This window comes from Rhopilema esculentum, chromosome 4 (genome assembly GCF_057945365.1).
Source record: "Rhopilema esculentum isolate cy_ngs chromosome 4, ASM5794536v1, whole genome shotgun sequence".
Lineage (NCBI taxonomy): Eukaryota > Metazoa > Cnidaria > Scyphozoa > Rhizostomeae > Rhizostomatidae > Rhopilema > Rhopilema esculentum.
The window spans coordinates 10,119,832-10,140,059 of NC_142818.1; the positions used below are offsets into that span (position 1 = coordinate 10,119,832).

The 20,228-nt window shown below is 34.8% G+C and overlaps 2 protein-coding genes across 2 annotated transcripts in view; both read left to right on the top strand.

Annotated features, from left to right (window-relative positions):
• LOC135690940 (uncharacterized) overlaps positions 1 to 4,866 on the top strand; it is a 40,721-nt gene extending 35,855 nt beyond the window's left edge. The window contains exons 28-32 of the mRNA XM_089114313.1: positions 1,063 to 1,239; positions 1,657 to 1,807; positions 2,043 to 2,347; positions 2,563 to 2,893; positions 3,186 to 4,866. Coding sequence (XP_088970439.1) covers positions 1,063 to 1,239; positions 1,657 to 1,807; positions 2,043 to 2,347; positions 2,563 to 2,893; positions 3,186 to 3,220 — 999 coding nt within the window. The 3' untranslated portion in view covers positions 3,221 to 4,866. The remainder of the gene's footprint in view (positions 1 to 1,062; positions 1,240 to 1,656; positions 1,808 to 2,042; positions 2,348 to 2,562; positions 2,894 to 3,185) is intronic.
• A 1,685-nt stretch (positions 4,867 to 6,551) lies between these two features.
• LOC135690539 (dnaJ homolog subfamily A member 2) lies at positions 6,552 to 20,218 on the top strand. The gene is made up of 12 exons (XM_065208126.2): positions 6,552 to 6,712; positions 9,738 to 9,803; positions 12,918 to 13,020; positions 13,771 to 13,830; positions 14,621 to 14,702; positions 15,024 to 15,104; positions 15,621 to 15,754; positions 16,575 to 16,651; positions 17,333 to 17,398; positions 18,251 to 18,449; positions 19,324 to 19,448; positions 19,893 to 20,218. The coding sequence occupies exons 1-12, from the start codon at positions 6,635 to 6,637 to the stop codon at positions 20,088 to 20,090; spliced, it is 1,269 nt and encodes a 422-aa protein (XP_065064198.1). The 5' UTR covers positions 6,552 to 6,634; the 3' UTR covers positions 20,091 to 20,218.
• The last annotated feature ends 10 nt before the right edge of the window (positions 20,219 to 20,228 follow it).

Genomic DNA, 20,228 nt, shown 5'->3' on the forward strand with positions numbered 1-20,228 from the left:
GTTTAATGATGTATTGAAATTTTTAACTCGGTTACACTGGTGTTTAATTATCGTCAAGCTAATTATATATTTTTTTACAATAATTGAAATCTTCTCTGAATTGGACTGTTTATAAATGATAAGTGGTAAGAAGCAAGCATTTTCTACGATAGGGGTTTTCCGGCGTTCTAATGGGCGTGGCCTAAAAAATTTTGGTCACGCCCTTTTCAGCCCCCCTACTCTATATTGGTGCGCCAAGTCTGAATTGGCACTCCTATTACAGTGTCCTTATCTAATGCTTTTGGTCCTTTTGAACTACATATATCAAAAAGAAGAACCGTGTGAATTGTGGCAAAAATGATTAGTACTTCTGTGCTCTTCAATAGGAGGTTTCTTCTATTATCGGCCTCGTTTTGGGCGTCGAGTATTCCAGACTTCTTCATTGACATTTACAAAACTCGGATTAAACTTTACTCGAATCGTGCTAGTCCAGCTGTTGCTAGCCTTTGATTTTAAGGTGATAAAAAGTTGAAATTTGTTAAAGGATTTTCTTGTAAGCAGTGACTAGAGATATGAAGCTCTGCTCAAATTAATTTCTATATTGAAGTTTTTATTCTTATTTTCTATTTAAGGCATTAATTTTTAATAGTTTCATTAATCTATTAAATATTCCATGTCATTGATTGTATCAAGTTTTGCTTGCAAGCTGTATGGCTACAGTCTCGTTTCTGATCAAGAACTAAATCCAGTTCGTTTCGAAAGCAAGAACAACATTTGAAATTTCTTTTTTAAGTAAATTGACATCATTGCTGTTTGTCAACCTAAAATTTAAGTTAAGATCTCTATACTTTGTTATTGACAGCAATAAATTCTTACGTAACTGTCTCTTAACGGAAGAAATTCTTACCAGTTAATCTTTTGTTGACAAAATGGCAGGTTTGATTCAAGATAGGAAAGACAAACAAAGAGGCACAATTCATTAGATCATTGTCGTAGCATCGAAAATTCCATGTGTATTGACTTACGTACCATACCAATTTTTAGCCTTCATTAGTATCCTCATGTGTAATTTTTTCAACATAGATGCCGCTGGATTACCTATCAACTCCTCTTGTTTCAAAACGTCTCAGTGCTGTTCTTCTCATTCAACTTTGGAATCCTGACGAAACGTATGCAGCTGAAGAGCTAACTCCTTCGGCACTTGCAAACCCAATGATTGTTAAGGTGCCTCTCCAGACTACAACACTGGCTACATACGTGGTAAGTTACTGTGACAGTATTTCTAACCATTCATCATGTAAGCTAGATCATATGTATTGGGTAAGGCATTCACTTCGATTAGCTATTAACAAATCCAGACCAGATTTGGAAGATTGACTGTGCTCCACCACTTGGGGATAAAATTTAGTGAATTGGTCCCATATAGAACTGGCTCTGGGCTCAAGTTTTGCTTCAATGCCTGTACACCAAACTCTTTGGCACCAAGCTTGCCAATCCCCCTATGTCTCAAATGTCTCATCTTAATTACGATGTCTCAAAACCTTAACAGCAGTTTTTAGCCTTGCAAAACAAGTGCAAATAGATCGCTGTGAAAACAATCAATTCTCTTAAGCTTTCATATTTCATCTCACATGATGTATCCATGCATAAAATCGCATTTATTTTGCCGTTCTGCAGTGCAAACTTTGGGATCCAACATCAAAGACGTGGGTCGAATCCAATGCAATGACGGTGTCACAGACTCTAGTAACTGTTAGCAGCACCAGCTACATTAAATGTGCCATCAACAGAACTGGCTATGTCTCTATATTCGAGGGACCGCCATTGCGTATGTGTTTATTTGTTCTTCTTTCCACTATTCTCTCTTATAATAATGAAAGTCTAGCTTGCTCATCAGAAATATTTGAACTATTTACAATCTTGACGATATGATTACTGTAGCCAGCAAGGCCTTTCTTGGACGTCATAGTTACCTTGAATGGTTTCGCGTGTATTTTTATGATTGATGAAACCGATCCTAAGCTCTATTCAAATATTCATGCTTTGATTGGTTATTTTCTCAGCAACAACAGTACCACCTACCACGCCTTCAACACCACCAACAACAACGCAGTCGACAGCGGGAAAACCAAGAATCAAGTGCCGGTTCTCCTTTGCTCTCACATGCTCAAGCTACTTTAACTCATCGACGAAAGACAAGTTTGAAAAGTCAGTCAAATCTGAGTGTGCAAAGAAAATGAATGTACAAGAGCGAGCATTGGAGAATTTTCAAGCGACCTGTGGAAGCATAATCATCAGTTTTGATATCGTTGGCTTGGCATCAAATGCCACCCTTGCATCGGTTAATGCCTCTGTGCATCTTTTGAAGGTAAGGTCAATGTGAAGAATGCAGGTTTTTGATTGTCAAGAAAACTGTTTTCTCGTCTCAGCTTTATATCTTGACGATATAGTGCTAATACACTGGTTTTCCATGATTTCAAAATATGGAATATTTTAGGTGACCATGTATGTACATTAGGACTCCCTACCTTACATTAGCATCTCGTCTTTAAACGTCACTAAAGTTGGTTTGTTTGTTTTTAGTCTCTGGTTGAGAGTGGCTCACTGAGCATCAAATTATATGACAATCGGACCATAACAGCCAGCACATCCGGTTTCATTATCGTATATCCGACTACAACCGGACCGCTTACAACTGCACCGGCCACAACCATCGCCACAACCAAAAAGACTATCCCCAAAAAGGAAGACAAAGGCTTGTCCGGAGGAGCGATTGCTGGTATTGTGATTGCGGTCCTTTTCGTGATTGCAATTGCAGCTGGTCTGGTGTACTACTTTGTTTTCCGAAAACACACGAAGCTGGATCCGACTGTAGATCCAAATGATAATGCTGTTGAGCTACATTCGAAGCAAGGTAAGGGCACCAAATTGCAAACGAGGTCACCAGTGGATTCTCACTGGATTAGTTTGTAGATAGACCAACTGGATTATTCCAACTGAAACAATTTTTTTTTCATCTTAAGAACTTTTCTTCAAAATGAAATAAAGAGCACTGTTGAACGAAAAACTATGGCACAGTTAAAAAGAATAATGGCACAGTAAAAGCAATATGTAAACCACCGTTAGTGACAAAGCCACTCTAAGCACTTACCTACGTTGATCAAAATTAATTTTCAGCTCAGACTAACAAATGACATTCATTCTAGGACCAACAAACCCTGGCTATCAAGAATCAGTATGAGCTCTAGACGGTTGCTAAGTGAACAAGAAATCAACCACTTTCACGTGATGATGTACACAGACACTTCAAAAGCGTGGCTTTTACTGTGTATAATGTAAATGTTGGACATAACAAGCTTAATCTGAATTAACCTGTGTTGGTAAATTCTAAACAAAGCTTTTCCAGGCTCCCCTTTTCGGAAAATGCATTAGCGTAGTGCTCGGCCATTTTTCTAAAGGTTCCCATTATAAAATGGGTTGTTTCGTATTTAAATATCGTTCTCCAGTTCTTCCAAGGCAGGCATACGCTGACTTCTTTACCGACCATTCCATAAAAATGCATTAAAAATACATAGAGAGCTTCTTTGAAGATAAGACCTATCCATTAAAGAGACAGACATATCATTACATCCACTTCTTATAACGTTAACCTCGAGCCTAGCTATTCGATTTATCTACTAACACAGCATTGTTGCGAACTATGCACTTGGTGACATTGTTACCACTTTTAACTGACGCCAGAACGAAAGTTTTGCAGGTAGAAAAGTAGAGTAACATGAGTAAATTACTAGGGGGATCCTGCACGAACAAAGAATAGAGGTTTCAATGTAGAATTTTCAATCAAATGTTGATATGCTGTTTCAGCGAGTCATTATCAAGGTAGCCTAACATTTGTGTCATGACATACAATTATGCTACCGAAAAAGCTGAAATTATTCTTCTCTAAAAAGACCTTGAGTTTCTAAGAAACAGTTTTTGTATTTATCTTGATGAACTCAGAACGTTGAAAAAGATAAAAGCTATTGGGTCAGGTCTGCTTTTTTAGAGAATAAAAAGAAATTTGTTTCGGCTTCAGGTGCAGAATCTCCAGCTCTTAATGGGACTCGTAAACACATTTAACATTCAACTTGTAAATTGTTATGTCGTTTAATTTTCAGTTTTACATCAGTTATTATTTTTTGGTTTTTCCATCCAGTCTAAATCATACACACAGCAACATCTCGTCTTTTTGTAAAAATTTGTATCTTGATAGGAAGATGATCGTGTAGTTTGTTTTAAAAATTGTGTATAGGGAATCTTAACTATCTAACTGTTGCTTTATCATAAGTTTTGTTTAATTGTATTGCAACTGTAGGCATACATGAGCATAAAGGGAATTACGAAATGATTTCACTTCTCAACTCCAAACAGCCGATAATTCAAGCAATCTTAAGAAAAATATAACGGGTGAGATATAGAAGTCATTTTGGATGCATGTAACCAATTCCGTTAATCTTTTCTCTTAAAAAAGAAGCCTACGCAAGGCCAGTGTTTTACCTGAATTGCTCCATTTTATAAAACATACAAATCACCTCTTTATTTCTACTTTGCACAAGACATTGTGCGCCGAAATCATTTCGTTAATCCCAGAGTTTGTCATTAAATTAAACATCCTTTGATTTTATCAATGCTTACTGCCCGAACCAATTTAAGAAAGAAACACCTTTAAGATACCTGTTGGCGAGGGACTTTTTTTCTGTTTATGAAGAGTAACACTATTATAGAAAATGTTTGTAACAGCTTTGCAATACAATTAGCATATGTAGTTTTTCTAAAAAACTCTTGACTAGAATTTATAAAACTTTTATTTATGGAAAAACGTTGTCATTAATGGGAGTGAATCGATAACACCCTTGTTTTTTTCACTTCTCTGCCAGGAGATTTTCTTCTTCACTTCAACATTTGATCACATTATTAGTTAGTGTAGTTTTGCTCTGAGCAAATGAATTCAATAGAGCTCATGATATATCACGCAGACGATTAGGCTTACAAACAATGATAAGATGCCACTCTTATCTAGGAACAACAAAGGAGTTCTAGGAGGCGTACTGTCCCGAGCCTGGTAGAATTGGCATGAATTTTTTTAGTCTTACATCAAATAAACCAATCTTGAAGTTTTGCAAATTCAGGTTTTTTATAGTCTTATTCAAATGAGCAAATCCGCTCAAGGTTTTTTCCTCCACTCTTCGTTTGGCTTTCGAGTTTCCGACCTCATAAAGCATGTAGGTTACAAAGAAAGTACGTTAGCCAAGACCCACTTTTCCTTCTCGGATAGGCACCCCTCCTTCTCCGCACTATTTGTTATTTTCCTGCTCGAATCTATGTTGCTCTGGTACCCAGGGTAAGTGACCAGGTATGGAAAGCTAGCAGTGTGAGCCAAATCCATTTGTGCTCGGAATGTGTATTGAAAATTCATTTGTGTATTAGAATTTCACGCGAAAACGATATAAAGAAAAGAAAAGGAGCAAAGCCAAAATGATTGGCGGAGAGAAAAAAATTTGAGATATGGCATTCTAAGAATAGCAAGAAATGCATCTAAAATATTTAACTTGTAGAAAAGAGTGTAGTGCATAAAATATCAAAACTACACAAGACATAGTCAAACAATAGCAATCAGTTGTTGATTCAGGCATTTCTAAATGCAACAAAAAACCAACTCTATACATAGCTGAAGAAATCATTCAAGACAGGGGGGGGGGGGGTGGACTAGAAATTTACCTGATTAAACAATTTTTGCCTGAAATTCTTTAGTTGCTGTCACAAACCTTTGCAATGCATATTGTCAATCTAGCTCTGTATATAATTCGCAATTTTCATTTTAATTTGATAATAACGGAATTTTCCTAATAGTTTTGTCAAATCTCTATATAGGAACGGGCAAAGGATATAGTTACTACCCGAGGCGGCACCATGGTTGCCGCCGAAGGAGCAGGAAATTTTCGAATCAAAGCTTCTAGTTCCCTGGAAAATGCACTCTTTCGAGCACATTTCACTAAAGCAATCCTCCTAATCCTATTGAAAATAATTTTTTTTGCAAACAAATTGAACAGCAGATAAAAACAACTGGTACAATTTTGCCGTGGTCTTTTGAAATACCATGTTGTCAGTTACTTCTGAAGCTAGGTAACAAGCAGCACTGGTTGTCAATTTAGATCCCTCTTTCCATCTTAGCATGCCTTTCGAATGTTAAGAAAAATCTGGAGCTCATAGTGAATTGCAGTTGACGCTTCTACCAAGAAACTTTAGGGGAAATGGACACAAGACACAATTTTACCTAAAGAGGGCCTTTCGATTTAGTGCCAACAAGAAATCTTCAAATCATTAGTTTGTTTACCTTCAATCATATCAAGGAATATCATAATTAACCAACGGAGCAACTACCGTTGCTTGATCCTTTATTTATTTTATGACATGAAGGTCTCTAAAATACCTAAAGCGTTTCTTCCACCGAGCGGATTTTACCTGAAATTAACGATTTACCTGAAAAATCCCCATTTCGAGACTGCAAGTGCGGACACGAGGCCATTGCCCGCACTTTCGTTCTTTCTAGAAACTGACATTTGGGAAAGACGGTTGTCGAAGTGACATACGAAAGTTTTATATTTCGTATGCAAGCATGAATAGGGTGACAGATACTAAGCTTTATGACCTGCTTGGTGTAAAGCCAAATGCATCAGAAGTTGAAATTAAGAAGGTAAGCTGCATTTATTGCTATTATTGCTTCTGCCGAATAGTTTTGGCCTAGCCACATTATACGTCAAAGGCGTAGATTATTTAATTTTTAAGCAGCTGGGTTGCTTAAAACTAAAACTTAGGCCATGGAATTATGTGAATTGTACGAAGTTTTAGTGTCGAAAATGATACATTTTTCATTGAAAATGTTTTGGAGCAAATTTGGTCTTTCATGGTGGATGATGGATATGTGCTGACAAAAATGAGTTTTAACAATTAGATTATTCCGTGGTTCTATTAAGCATATAGGTTCCAGATTTTTGAAAGTGCAAGTAACCTTAACTTTGTCTCTTTCTTATGTCTTTTTTTCGCAGTCTTGCCTAAAGTTAAATTAATTCAATGAATTTGGGTCCTGTCTGTGACAGGCTATGAAGTGAAGGGTGCTTGATCGAGCCAGACTGCCTTACTTCTACATGAATACTGAGCAGGACCGAGTATGGGTATAATGCTCAGAGTGCAAGAAATAATAGATTAATGGATAAAAAGTGCTATAGATGCCACTGATCAATGATTAGATTGAACATTTACATGTCAAATGGGAAGCTGTAATTTTGTTTGTCAACAAGACCGAACATTAAAGGGACTGAACATTAAGGGAACATTGAGAGGGCATTGTGGTAATGGATTGGTTAGTGACATCTATGAATTAATGCAGGTGCAAATTATAATAAAAGTTACATGTTAGAATAGGATTGGAAAAAAAATCTAAAATACACTGAAAGGCAATACTTTGACCTGTCTGTGAACACAGTGCATCCTTGGATTAAGGACAACGCCTTACACTCCCCTCAAATACACTTCTGGCTCAATCATTTGAGCAACTGGCCTAAGAAGGTGTTTTATTTGAGTGACATTCTTTTATTGTTCATTCTAAATTTATTGTAATTAAATGAAGTTCACAATTTTGACAAAGTTGCTTCTTCTTTGGCACTACCATATTGATAAACTTTATTTCTTGCTCTTATTTTCTTAAGATCACAAAAGAATTCCTGTGTTGATATTTCTAATTGTTGTTTGAATTGAAGAATACACATCTTGAAATTTTCAAAGTTTTTTATCTGCTTTGCTTCAAACCAAGAATCATCTAGGTGCTTGGCCAAGTAAATAAATAGGGTGAGGGTTAAATCTACAAAGTGTCTCAATTTTGCTAATTTCATGGCCTGCTAAGTTAGCTCTTGGGCATATTGCAGTGGATTGTCTGTTTTTGTTCAAATCTTTGCTTTGTATTTGTTGATGATCCCAAATGGAATGACCCCAAAGGTGAAGAATGTGGAACAGTGATGATGTCCTCTTCACCTCTGAGAATCAACACAACAAGATTCCTGTTTTAAGTTGCAGTGCTCAAAATTTTTTTTATATTGTTTATTGAGGTAAAAATTGTTTCCTAGCAAAAGGCCGAAACCATTTAACATTTTCCCAGCCTACATGTTACTTATACTATTTGCAGCTTCATCAATATAGTTCTGACTGATGCCTTCTTTAATAATAAGGTCCGCCATTTTCAGGATAAAACTTTTTGGGATACAAAATTATGGTCCTCTTATTTTTTGTCATTTTACTTTGTGTAAACAGAGGAAACCTTTTTCCTTAGAAATTTTAAGCAACAAGTCATTTCTGAGTAAAAAATTTCTGATTTTTAGCACAAATTTGTTTTCAGTAAATATTTGCCTATTTTAAGTACATTAGAATCATGGTGTAAAAATGTTTTCACAAAATTTGATGAGCTAAAATAAACTGAAATAACCAAAATGAATTGAACAAATAAAAAATTGTCAATCAGTCATTTTTGTTTCTGTCAAAATCCTAATTGCAAAAAGAGAACCATGTTGTTATTAATTTTTTACATTAACTACAAAAAATTTTGCCATGATGTCAAAATTTCGAGCAGATATTTTGACAAAATTTTCTTTGACAAAATTCTACATGAGACAAATTTGGTCACGACAAAATTGTTTGCATTAAAATTTTTGAGAATTCGCTCCTTTATATATATTCAGAAATAGAAATGCTCTAACATGAGGTTAGGAATCAAATTAATGTATCCTTTTATCTTTCCATGTCAACTAAGTTCTTTTCCTCATATCTTCATAATTATCATTACCGTCGGCATCATAATCATCATAATCATCATCATCATCGTTGTTAGTTCTTGAACTAATTTTGTTTTCACCATTCTTCAATAAAAACAGTTTTTAGTTGCGTAATGAGAGGGTGGGCAAGACCGGCGGGTGCCCCCATGCTAAAAACATATTTGAAGAAGGGCGTTTTCTGGCATTCTATAGGTGTGGACTCCATTTTTTCCTTGATCAACTCGCTTTTGCGCCCCCCCCCCCACCCCCAATCTTTCCACCCTGGCTACCTGCTCTAACTGTTTTTTTGCTGGTTTCAAAGATTCCACCTCTGTCTTTTTTACTCAACTGTAATATTTCTTTTATTCATTCAAGGTATTTGCATTTTTCAACCCAAATTTTGAACTCAACAGGAAGCAAACTTTCCAGACCAACATTTCCTGTTGGAGATGGTCCTGTGCTTTTCGAATCTTATTCTTATATTCACACTTATACTTTTAATTAAACTCTGTTTATAAACTTTCATACCATAAAGGTATAGAGTATAGACTCTTTGAATGCTAAAAGCTTCTCTGTGGACCAAGCCTTTGCATAAACTGAGTAAATACACTGCTTTAATTTGGTTTTTCTGACATGCTACCTTGAGTGTTGAACCTAAATCCGATACCCATGAAATTGAGTATAAAGCAATCTGTATTGTTTTGCCTCTGAAGATTTTGGTGATATGTTGCTATCTTTGTGTTAAAAATCCATGGAATACCTCAAATGTGCAAAATCGGTTTTACAAATTGGCTTATATATAACCACTTGAAGATGTCACACTTAAGAATTCTATAGTGTTGTTGTTATTATAGCTTTCTTGAATGTAAGTGATAATTTGATCACAAAGCATATTAATGATATGTTCCTCTTTTTAAGGCCTATCGTAAGCTTGCAAAACAGTACCACCCTGACAAAAATCCTGACCCAGATATGGCAGAAAAGGTGAGTGATATTTGTCCTTTTTTCGCAGTCTTTGTTCTGGCATTCAGAATTAGACAAGAATCCTGTTCTTTAAACTAATTACCACTAAGGTATGAACCAGAACATTCAGCTGAGGCATGCTGCTTTTTAGGCATATGGATCAATATTCTGGAAAGGAAACAGACAAAAAGTGTACTATTTCCTGTAATAAGGGATTCTTTAATTTTTGGAAAAAATGTAGACGCAAGGTCCTGCTGTGCCCCATAGCTCCTCCATAGCTACTTTGTTGTGCAAAAGAATTTTAAGAGAGAGCTTCTTATTTCTAAGCATATGATTCTTGTAAATCAGTTGAATCAGCTACAATTCCTGTAACTGCAGTACGTTTCTTAACAAGTTTACCTTAAATTTTTATATTTGATATTTGTTTTGATTATGATTTTAGCATCTCATTTTTATCAGTTTGTCCTGTTGTGTCATTGAACCTCATAGATGTCACCCCAGGCAGCAAAAATGCACTTACGTTTGAAAGCGTATTTTCTTATATTTTTCATTTTCATGAATATTCCTTGATGAATTTTCAATTATTTTCCACCCAAACAGTAATCTTAAAACATTTATTCTTAAAACAAATAAAACATATTTAGCTTACTATCTATAAAGCTATATGAATTTTGGTTAGCTAAAAATTTCTTGCAGCAGTGCTACCATTTTGTAGCACTTTATTTAGCTTACTATCTATAAAGCTATATGAATTTTGGTTAGCTAAAAATTTCTTGCAGCAGTGCTACCATTTTGTAGCACTTTATTTAGCTTACTATCTATAAAGCTATATGGATTTTGGTTAGCTAAAAATTTCTTGCAGCAGTGCTACCATTTTGTAGCACTTTATTTAGCTTACTATCTATAAAGCTATATGAATTTTGGTTAGCTAAAAATTTCTTGCAGCAGTGCTACCATTTTGTAGCACTTTATTTAGCTTACTATCTATAAAGCTATTTGAATTTTGGTTAGCTAAAAATTTCTTGCAGCAGTGCTACCATTTTGTAGCACTTTATTTAGCTTACTATCTATAAAGCTATATGAATTTTGGTTAGCTAAAAATTTCTTGCAGCAGTGCTACCATTTTGTAGCACTTTATTTAGCTTACTATCTATAAAGCTATTTGAATTTTGGTTAGCTAAAAATTTCTTGCAGCAGTGCTACCATTTTGTAGCACTTTATTTAGCTTACTATCTATAAAGCTATATGAATTTTGGTTAGCTAAAAATTTCTTGCAGCAGTGCTACCATTTTGTAGCACTTTATTTAGCTTACTATCTATAAAGTTATATGAATTTTGGTTAGCTAAAAATTTCTTGCAGCAGTGCTACCATTTTGTAGCACTTTATTTAGCTTACTATGTATATAGCTATTTGAATTTTGGTTAGCTAAAAATTTCTTGCAGCAGTGCTACCATTTTGTAGCACTTTATTTAGCTTACTATCTATAAAGCTATATGAATTTTGGTTAGCTAAAAATTTCTTGCAGCAGTGCTACCATTTTGTAGCACTTTATTTAGCTTACTATCTATAAAGCTATATGAATTTTGGTTAGCTAAAAATTTCTTGCAGCAGTGCTACCATTTTGTAGCACTTTATTTAGCTTACTATCTATAAAGCTATATGAATTTTGGTTAGCTAAAAATTTCTTGCAGCAGTGCTACCATTTTGTAGCACTTTATTTAGCTTACTATCTATAAAGCTATATGAATTTTGGTTAGCTAAAAATTTCTTGCAGCAGTGCTACCATTTTGTAGCACTTTATTTAGCTTACTATCTATAAAGCTATATGAATTTTGGTTAGCTAAAAATTTCTTGCAGCAGTGCTACCATTTTGTAGCACTTTATTTAGCTTACTATCTATAAAGTTATATGAATTTTGGTTAGCTAAAAATTTCTTGCAGCAGTGCTACCATTTTGTAGCACTTTATTTAGCTTACTATGTATATAGCTATTTGAATTTTGGTTAGCTAAAAATTTCTTGCAGCAGTGCTACCATTTTGTAGCACTTTATTTAGCTTACTATCTATAAAGCTATATGAATTTTGGTTAGCTAAAAATTTCTTGCAGCAGTGCTACCATTTTGTAGCACTTTATTTAGCTTACTATCTATAAAGCTATATGAATTTTGGTTAGCTAAAAATTTCTTGCAGCAGTGCTACCATTTTGTAGCACTTTATTTAGCTTACTATCTATAAAGCTATATGAATTTTGGTTAGCTAAAAATTTCTTGCAGCAGTGCTACCATTTTGTAGCACTTTATTTAGCTTACTATCTATAAAGCTATATGAATTTTGGTTAGCTAAAAATTTCTTGCAGCAGTGCTACCATTTTGTAGCACTTTATTTAGCTTACTATCTATAAAGCTATATGAATTTTGGTTAGCTAAAAATTTCTTGCAGCAGTGCTACCATTTTGTAGCACTTTATTTAGCTTACTATCTATAAAGCTATATGAATTTTGGTTAGCTAAAAATTTCTTGCAGCAGTGCTACCATTTTGTAGCACTTTATTTAGCTTACTATCTATAAAGCTATATGAATTTTGGTTAGCTAAAAATTTCTTGCAGCAGTGCTACCATTTTGTAGCACTTTATTTAGCTTACTATCTATAAAGCTATATGAATTTTGGTTAGCTAAAAATTTCTTCCAGCAGTGCTACCATTTTGTAGCACTTTATTTAGCTTACTATGTATATAGCTATTTGAATTTTGGTTAGCTAAAAATTTCTTGCAGCAGTGCTACCATTTTGTAGCACTTTATTTAGCTTACTATCTATAAAGCTATATGAATTTTGGTTAGCTAAAAATTTCTTGCAGCAGTGCTACCATTTTGTAGCACTTGGTGCAATACTTTTCGAACATATGGTTTTGCAATACAATAATTTAATGAACTGTTGCTGAAATTTTATCAAACCTTTAACAGAAGCACAGAATTGAACATTGTCCAAATTTCGTAATGCCACAGTTTTGTGCTATTTTGTTATTTGTGATATTTTGTGATATGAACAATTCAATTCTCATGTTGTTATTTTAGTCAATAACAAACAATTACTCCTTGAAAATATACAGCTATAAGTTGTTAGATTCCTTTTTTGTAGTTCAAAGACATTTCATTTGCCCATGAAGTGTTGACAAATGACGAAAAGCGAAGTATCTATGACAGATATGGAGAAAGGGGTTTAAGAGAAGGAATGGGAGGAGGTATTTATCTTGTTTTCCTTTTTATTTTGGTTCTTGTAAATTGTTTAATATGTCTTATTTTCATGAAGTAAATCTGTTCTCATAAATAAGCCCTTTGTTGTGAAACAAAGTTGACATCTTAGGTCCTTGGGGTCAATGCTTAAAGGTATCATAAATTTTATGTGCAGAGTTTCAAATTGATTTTACAAGGAACCAGCTTCAATTGTCTTTATTGTGTTTGGGCCAGCAGCAAAGTAGAGATCCCTCAATAGAACCTCTTCCTTTTTCTGTTTCTTATCCTGAAATTGAGTTGTCAGAAGATGTACATCATGGACACTGATTGGACTGCCTAATAACTTATATTAATTAGTCATTAATCAATAAGGTAATGCTAGATTCCCTAGTATTTTAAGTACTTGATTTGAATCTTACTGGAAATATTGGAATTTTTTTTTCTGCTTAGCAAATGTTTATTTTTGGACAAAACTCATTGTAGTAAAGTAGGAAGTACAAAAAATAATTTCAAATAAGATGTTTTTCCTTTTTGATTAAATTTTTTGGTATGTTTTCCTTTTGACAGAAATTCATCTGATCAACCTTTTTTCACTAGTCAGCTTCATAAAACCTCCATTCTGAAAAATAATTTTCTTACTTTATTATCTATAAGGTGACAAAGAGTATTATATATATAATATGTAACAATACATGATATATATGATATATATGATAGAGTATATCAGAAGTGATTTGTTCACTTTCAATCAATCATAGGAATGGATGATATTTTCAGTCACATTTTTGGTGGTGGTGGTGGTGGTGGTGGACTTTTTAGTAAGTATATTTACTTTTTAGAAATATTTTCTATTAAAGAGAAATTTTAAGAAGCATTATTTCAGTTAAAGGTAATCAGCAAAAGAGATTTGTTATTACTGAAATGTAAACTCAACTCAGTGAAATATTGTATACGGCCTTTGAAGCTTGTTCTCTTTATGGTGCCATTCTATCTTGTGTTAAGAATTTGCATAATGTCAACCTTAGTGAATTTGTTTTAAAAGTGCTTATCATTTTAAAACATTTAAGTTATTATATTTTCGTGCTGAAAAACAGTTTATCAGCAAAAGCTTTGGCAATTATTTGAACATTTTGACCTACCCCACGCCATTTGTATTCTCTTTTACCATTTTTATGTTTCCATATAGCTGTATCTGCAGTGGCAGACACCTGGGGGCAAGGGGCAGTCATTTCCCAATATTTTGGAAGACAACTGTATTTTGTTTGGAAACAATGGGAAGGTGTCACCGTCTTATCTGAACAATAGGCTTGCCCCCCAATATTTGACCAAGTGTTTGCCAGTGTGTATCTATAAAATCTCTGATATGAAGGAACTTCTTACAACAAATACAACTATGGTTTCAGTTACATCAGGAAATGGGCATGATACGGCAGAAATTTTCTTAATGGAAACCAGGCTTTAGAATCAAGATGGGTAATATTTGAAAAAGAAACTCATTGGATAATATTTTCAAGAAATTGTTTTACATCAATAAATATATGCAAAGATGTACAAAGTATAATTGTATTGAAGTATGGTTGGAATTAATACCTCACTGCCTTGTTACAGGTCATTTTGGATTCTCTGATTTTGGTGGTGGCAGGCACAGGCGGCAACCAAGAAGGGGTGAAAATGTGATGCATATGTTAAAGTATGGTTCATTATTTCATTTATGACAATTTCTATTTGTACATTATTCCATGTGATAAATGAAGTTTAGATGCAGATTATTTCGCTGGTATTAATTATGTTTTTTTGTTTCCTTTATTGCTCATAATGGTCAGTTGAGGTAGCTATTATTCTTAGTTGATTTGTTTGCTTCGTCTTGCTGTGATCATTATCATTTTTATCCCAAGATTCACCAAACCAACTGGACATCCTTCTGCCACACTCATAAAGAAATCCATCTTTTTTACAATTCAGTTCACTTGTTTGCTCAATGTTATTGTCATAACATTATGTATATTTTCAGGGTCACACTGGAAGATTTGTACAATGGAAAAACATCAAAACTCAGGCTTAATAAGAATGTAATATGCTCAAGTTGTAAAGGGTAAATATCCATTTATAGCTTTTGTGAAAGAACTCTAAAAGTGTTAATACACAAAACTATGTTTTTAAAATAAGCTTTCTTTTTTTTCCTTTTTCATATGAAAATATGGTAGTATGGATGGGGTGTTTATCTTAAATAGAGAATTGCCCAGATCCAAACAGAATTAAAAGTATATAATAAAGTAAAGCTCTGAAAAGGCCAACATTTTTAGAACATTCTAAAGCTTTTGTCCAAAGCTCCTCTGCTACTCTAGTGAGTATCAATGAAAAATGTTCAGTTTGTTCTAAAAATGTTAAAAATGTTTACCTTAATTGATGTTAACATTGGATTGAAAGTTAAATCTTTGCCAAAGAACAATCTTTTGGTTTGCATTGTACAGTTTTTTAGACCTTTTTATTTAAAACAGGTTTATATAAGACATGTTTGTATAATACAGGTTTATATAAGACCGGTTTATATAAGACCTGTTGTAAATAGTCCAATGTGTGACATAAATCATGATATTTTGACCTCCAGGGCTGGAGGAAAAGCAAATGCTGTACAGACCTGCCATGCTTGTCGAGGCTCTGGGACAAAAATTAGTCTTGTTCAAATTGGACCCGGCATGGTGCAACAAACACAGCGAATGTGCCCTGAATGTCACGGCGAAGGTACTTTTAATGTATTTTTAAATGTATTTTCCGTTGAATAAGGCCCTTCTTGAGCTTTGATAGTTAAAAAGTAACACATAGTAAAATTTCATAGTGGAACAGAATGGAATGGAATGCTTTCTGCTATCCAGGAGCCTACCTTCTTGGTTGGCCTTGGGTAATAACGAGAACTTTTTAAGAGTGTGAGAAGTTTTGTGCCAAAGCCTGCTCGTTCTTCAATCTTATTCGGAGACATTTAGCAACCGATAAAATCCGCAAAGTATATTCTTGTTTTAAACACTATTTAACTTCATTGAAAAAATTTGAAATTTCGCTTTTAAAATAAATTGTATATGTTAAAGTAACAAAGACTTTCAGTTTTGTTTCAAGTTATACCATGCACATTGCTGGTAATTTAACACAGGTTTGCTTAACTCTATCCCACCTTGACACATATTTTTAGATGACGTTGTGAAATCCTAGTGAAATGCACTGCCGTTTCCAGTTCTAAGAATGACCTTAACTTGATTGAAGATTCTGCATTACCCAGCATTAATGGAACATGCAGTGACAATTAAATTGATCATCTTTTATCCAGCCAATATGCCAAACATTTCAAACCTATCTTAAAAACAATATAAACAGACCTGATTTAGGTGGGATGCTTTAATTTATCTGATTGGACATATGAACACCAGTTTTGCACAGAACGCTAGGGATATGGTGGTTTTAGTTTTGCCAAGGTCAGTTGTGTAAAATAGCTGCCCTTAAACATGCAGTAAATGCACTTTGGAAATTTTATCGTTATTTTGTTTAAAACTAAGATTTTTATTCAATTCAGGTGAAATAATTGACCCAAAACATTCTTGTAAAAAGTGCAAAGGAAAGAAGGTTGTAGAAGAAGGTAAAATCTTAGAGGTAAGTTTAAATGTACCAAGAATTGTAAATTTTAGAGTGATGAAAAGTGCCATACAGGAATGTTAGTTTATTTATTGTAGTTTAGTTTTACATTATCATTTCTTATGGTATTGGATCCTTTTTTGTTGTTTTGAGTTGTTCCTTTTTACACCAGAATGCATCGAAATGAACCAGTTCATACCGGAATGAACCAGAATGAACCAGCTCATACTGAAATAAATCGGAATGAACCAGCTCATACTGAAATAAATCGGAATGAACCAGTTCATACTGAAATGAATCAGAATGAACCAGTTCATACTGGAATGAACCAGAATGAACCAGTTCATACCGGAATGAACCGTGTTGGATTTCTTATGCCTTATTCAATATCTCTTTAGGTGCTATACGCATGATGTTACAACTGGGTCAGTCATTTACTACATTGTAACCAAAGCGTGATTTCCTTTGCCCCATTAAGTCATTTCCAGTAGATCCATATTCAAAGCCAAACATTCTCTTAGCTCTTAAATATATGCTTCTATCTGCTTTCTTTCGTTAAAAAGAGAAGTGCTCCTGAATGCCATTCACGGCCAGTTCCTCTTGTCTTTTCTTTAGCCTTTTGCCATCCACCTTTCGATGTTTTATGTGTGTAAATCGTCTTATCTATGCTCAAAAAATGTAATAGTACATCTATTTTAGGTCCAAGTTGAAAAAGGAATGAGAGATGAACAGAGAGTAACATTTCGGGGAGAAGGCGATCAACAGGTAAAAATTTTGATGTAATTTGTTGAACATTCTGAATTTGCCCCCTAGACACGCTGTGCTTCTCCATGCAAGCCATCCATCGGGGACCCCTCCCTTCATTCGGGTAAGATCCTCTCGTTGAATGGCCATCTCTTTCTGTCCAATTAAGATTGCTGACACGAACTAGTTTTCTATAGAAGTGTCTTTTCAACTCTATAGGGTATCTTAGAGCTTCCTTCTGTTACTTTTTTGTGCTTTTTCCTTCCGTTACTTTATTATCTTTTAATATTTGTAGCTGTTTTAGAATTATTCACTCCTCAATTTATAAAAAAATGTTGTCATACAATAATAATATAAAAAGGATAAAAATAATAATTCTTAAGTTTTTAACATCTGTTAACATGCATCCTTCCGTTACTTTATTCCTATTCCTTCTGTTACTTCATATGCATGCTACAAACACTTTACTGGTTACTTTCTTTGTTGCTGACATTGAAATTTTGCCAGTGATTTAAAAAGAGGGACCCTGTAGCATCTTTCATAAACAGTCTAAAAGTAGCTATGCTGCAGCATTGAGAATTTACAATCTCCCGTAAAGATTTTATTCCTATAGCATTTTTATGGCCTTAAACATCTATCAAATTCCTTCCGTTACCTTATTTAGCATTTTGAAATATCTCCTTTTTTATTCCCTATAGGGAGTTGTCCATTTACAAAACAACGTATTTCAGATAATCTTATGATAATCTTATGATAATCTTATGATAATCTTATGTTCGTATGATAATCATTCTGATTTTGATTTAATTTTATTATAATGATAATCGTTATCATAATTATTATCATTCTTGTTTTCCTTTTATGCTCGTTTAGCCTGGCATTGAACCTGGAGATGTCATAATTGTTCTCAAGCAAGTCGAGCACGACAAATTCACGCGAAGGGGTGATCACCTTTCTATGAAACTGAAAGTGTCTCTTGTTGAGGCCCTGTGTGGATTCCAAATCCCTATCAAACATCTGGACGGGCGAGAACTGCTGCTGACTAGTCCCCCGGGCAAAGTAATTACTCCAGGTAACGCTCATCAATTATCCAGTAATTTTGTTTTCAAATATACAAGTGTCTGTAATCCAGTTTCAACATTCACCTGGCTGGCTGATCAGCGCATGAGAATTAAGACTTGACCCAGTGCCATAAATTGAAGACTGCTAATCGTGAAGCTCCAGTCTGCGCACTTCTATATGGCACTGAATGCTATACGAATTTGCAATTTGTTGGCAATAGTTCCCACTTGAGTGTTTGTTTATGTCCTTTATGTTCATTGTGATAATTACTGCTTTACTTGTATGTCATAAAGTGCTCGATACCGTATAAACATGGGGTTTACACGCTTCGATGTGTGGAACAGACGGTTCTAAACTGCAACTCTGAGTTTCCCGCTTGATGAGGTCATCAGGCAAAGTTTCTTTCGTTTTCTTGCATGATTTTACCAAATCGAAAAGATTTTGAAACCCAGCTTAGCAAGATGTCCCTCTTTGTCGCTGTATTAGTTATTTTTTACCATAGTGTTATTAATTTAAATTCGTCTGCCTTGTTGACATCTTTCTGAGCAAAACTTTAAAAGATGGCTGCTGTAAAAGATGCAAACGTGTGGATACATGTGTGGATTCTGACTATGGGCAATATATGGAGTCTCTTGTGCATCGTGGCACCTTGCCTCCATATTTGACTACACAATTTGTTACCTTTGCGAAGATTTTTTGTCCAAGGAGGGAGCGAACCCTGAAAAACTGAAACGGCCTTCTTACTCAACATTGCAACCTTCTTTGATGAAAGCGCGGCGCTGTTGCAGCATACCCCTGTGACTGCAAGTGGTTTTCAGTGGTTTTCTAAGACCTTCTCTGCAATCAATTTTTTCATGACTGTTTTCTTCTCTGCCGCTATCCAGGATCTGTAAAGTTGGTTCCCGGCGAAGGAATGCCGATGCGCAGGAATCCAATGGAAAAAGGGGACCTAGCTGTTGCATTTGACATCGAATTTCCTATCAATAAATCGCTATTAAACGCCCTGCCGGTAAGTTTAAGCTTCTACTGCCGTCACCATCATAATTGATTCCTATTCAAACACCATACGCTTTTGCTTTAACAAGCAGGAAATAACAGGAGACGCTTTAGAAATCAGGATTTGTTACTAGAATTCCTTTTTTATATTCCCAGGAAAATTCAAAATGTTTTGATTAAAATAAATGTAAAAATACATTTGAATAGGAGCTAGGTTAATCCTGTTCTGCCTCAAAAAGCAACAAGGGCTGACTTAATCCACTCTAAAAAAGGTTACCCGGGGGGCTCGAGTCCCCATGCTATTGCTACCTACGGTCACACATGACAAGTCGCAATCTTCATTGCTCTTGCGCTACGGTAACTGATGAAGACTTTACGGGATATCTTTAGCCACTTTATTTCTTGGCTTTTATAGAGTTCCAGGAAATAATTTAACTGTCCTTTTCTTCTGAATAAGGAACTAGAGAAGCTCCTCCCACCCAGTGAAGAGAAAGTAAGCTACAACGAAGAGGACGTAGAGAAAGTTCATCTTATGGACGAGGAACATATTCACAAGGAGGATCCTTCAAGTCGGAGAGAGGCTTATGAAGAGGACCGCGATGATGATGATGATCACCCAGGCGCTGGACAAGGAATGCAGTGCGCAACACATTAAGTCAATATGGACGTTAATTTTCGTGCTAGAATGTCAAACTTCTAATTCTTGATTGTATTTGACCGTTAACCCACTCTTTTGAAGACATAGGACAATGTATGCTACTCAAACCTGTTCTGTCAGTTTCATTCGATGTTG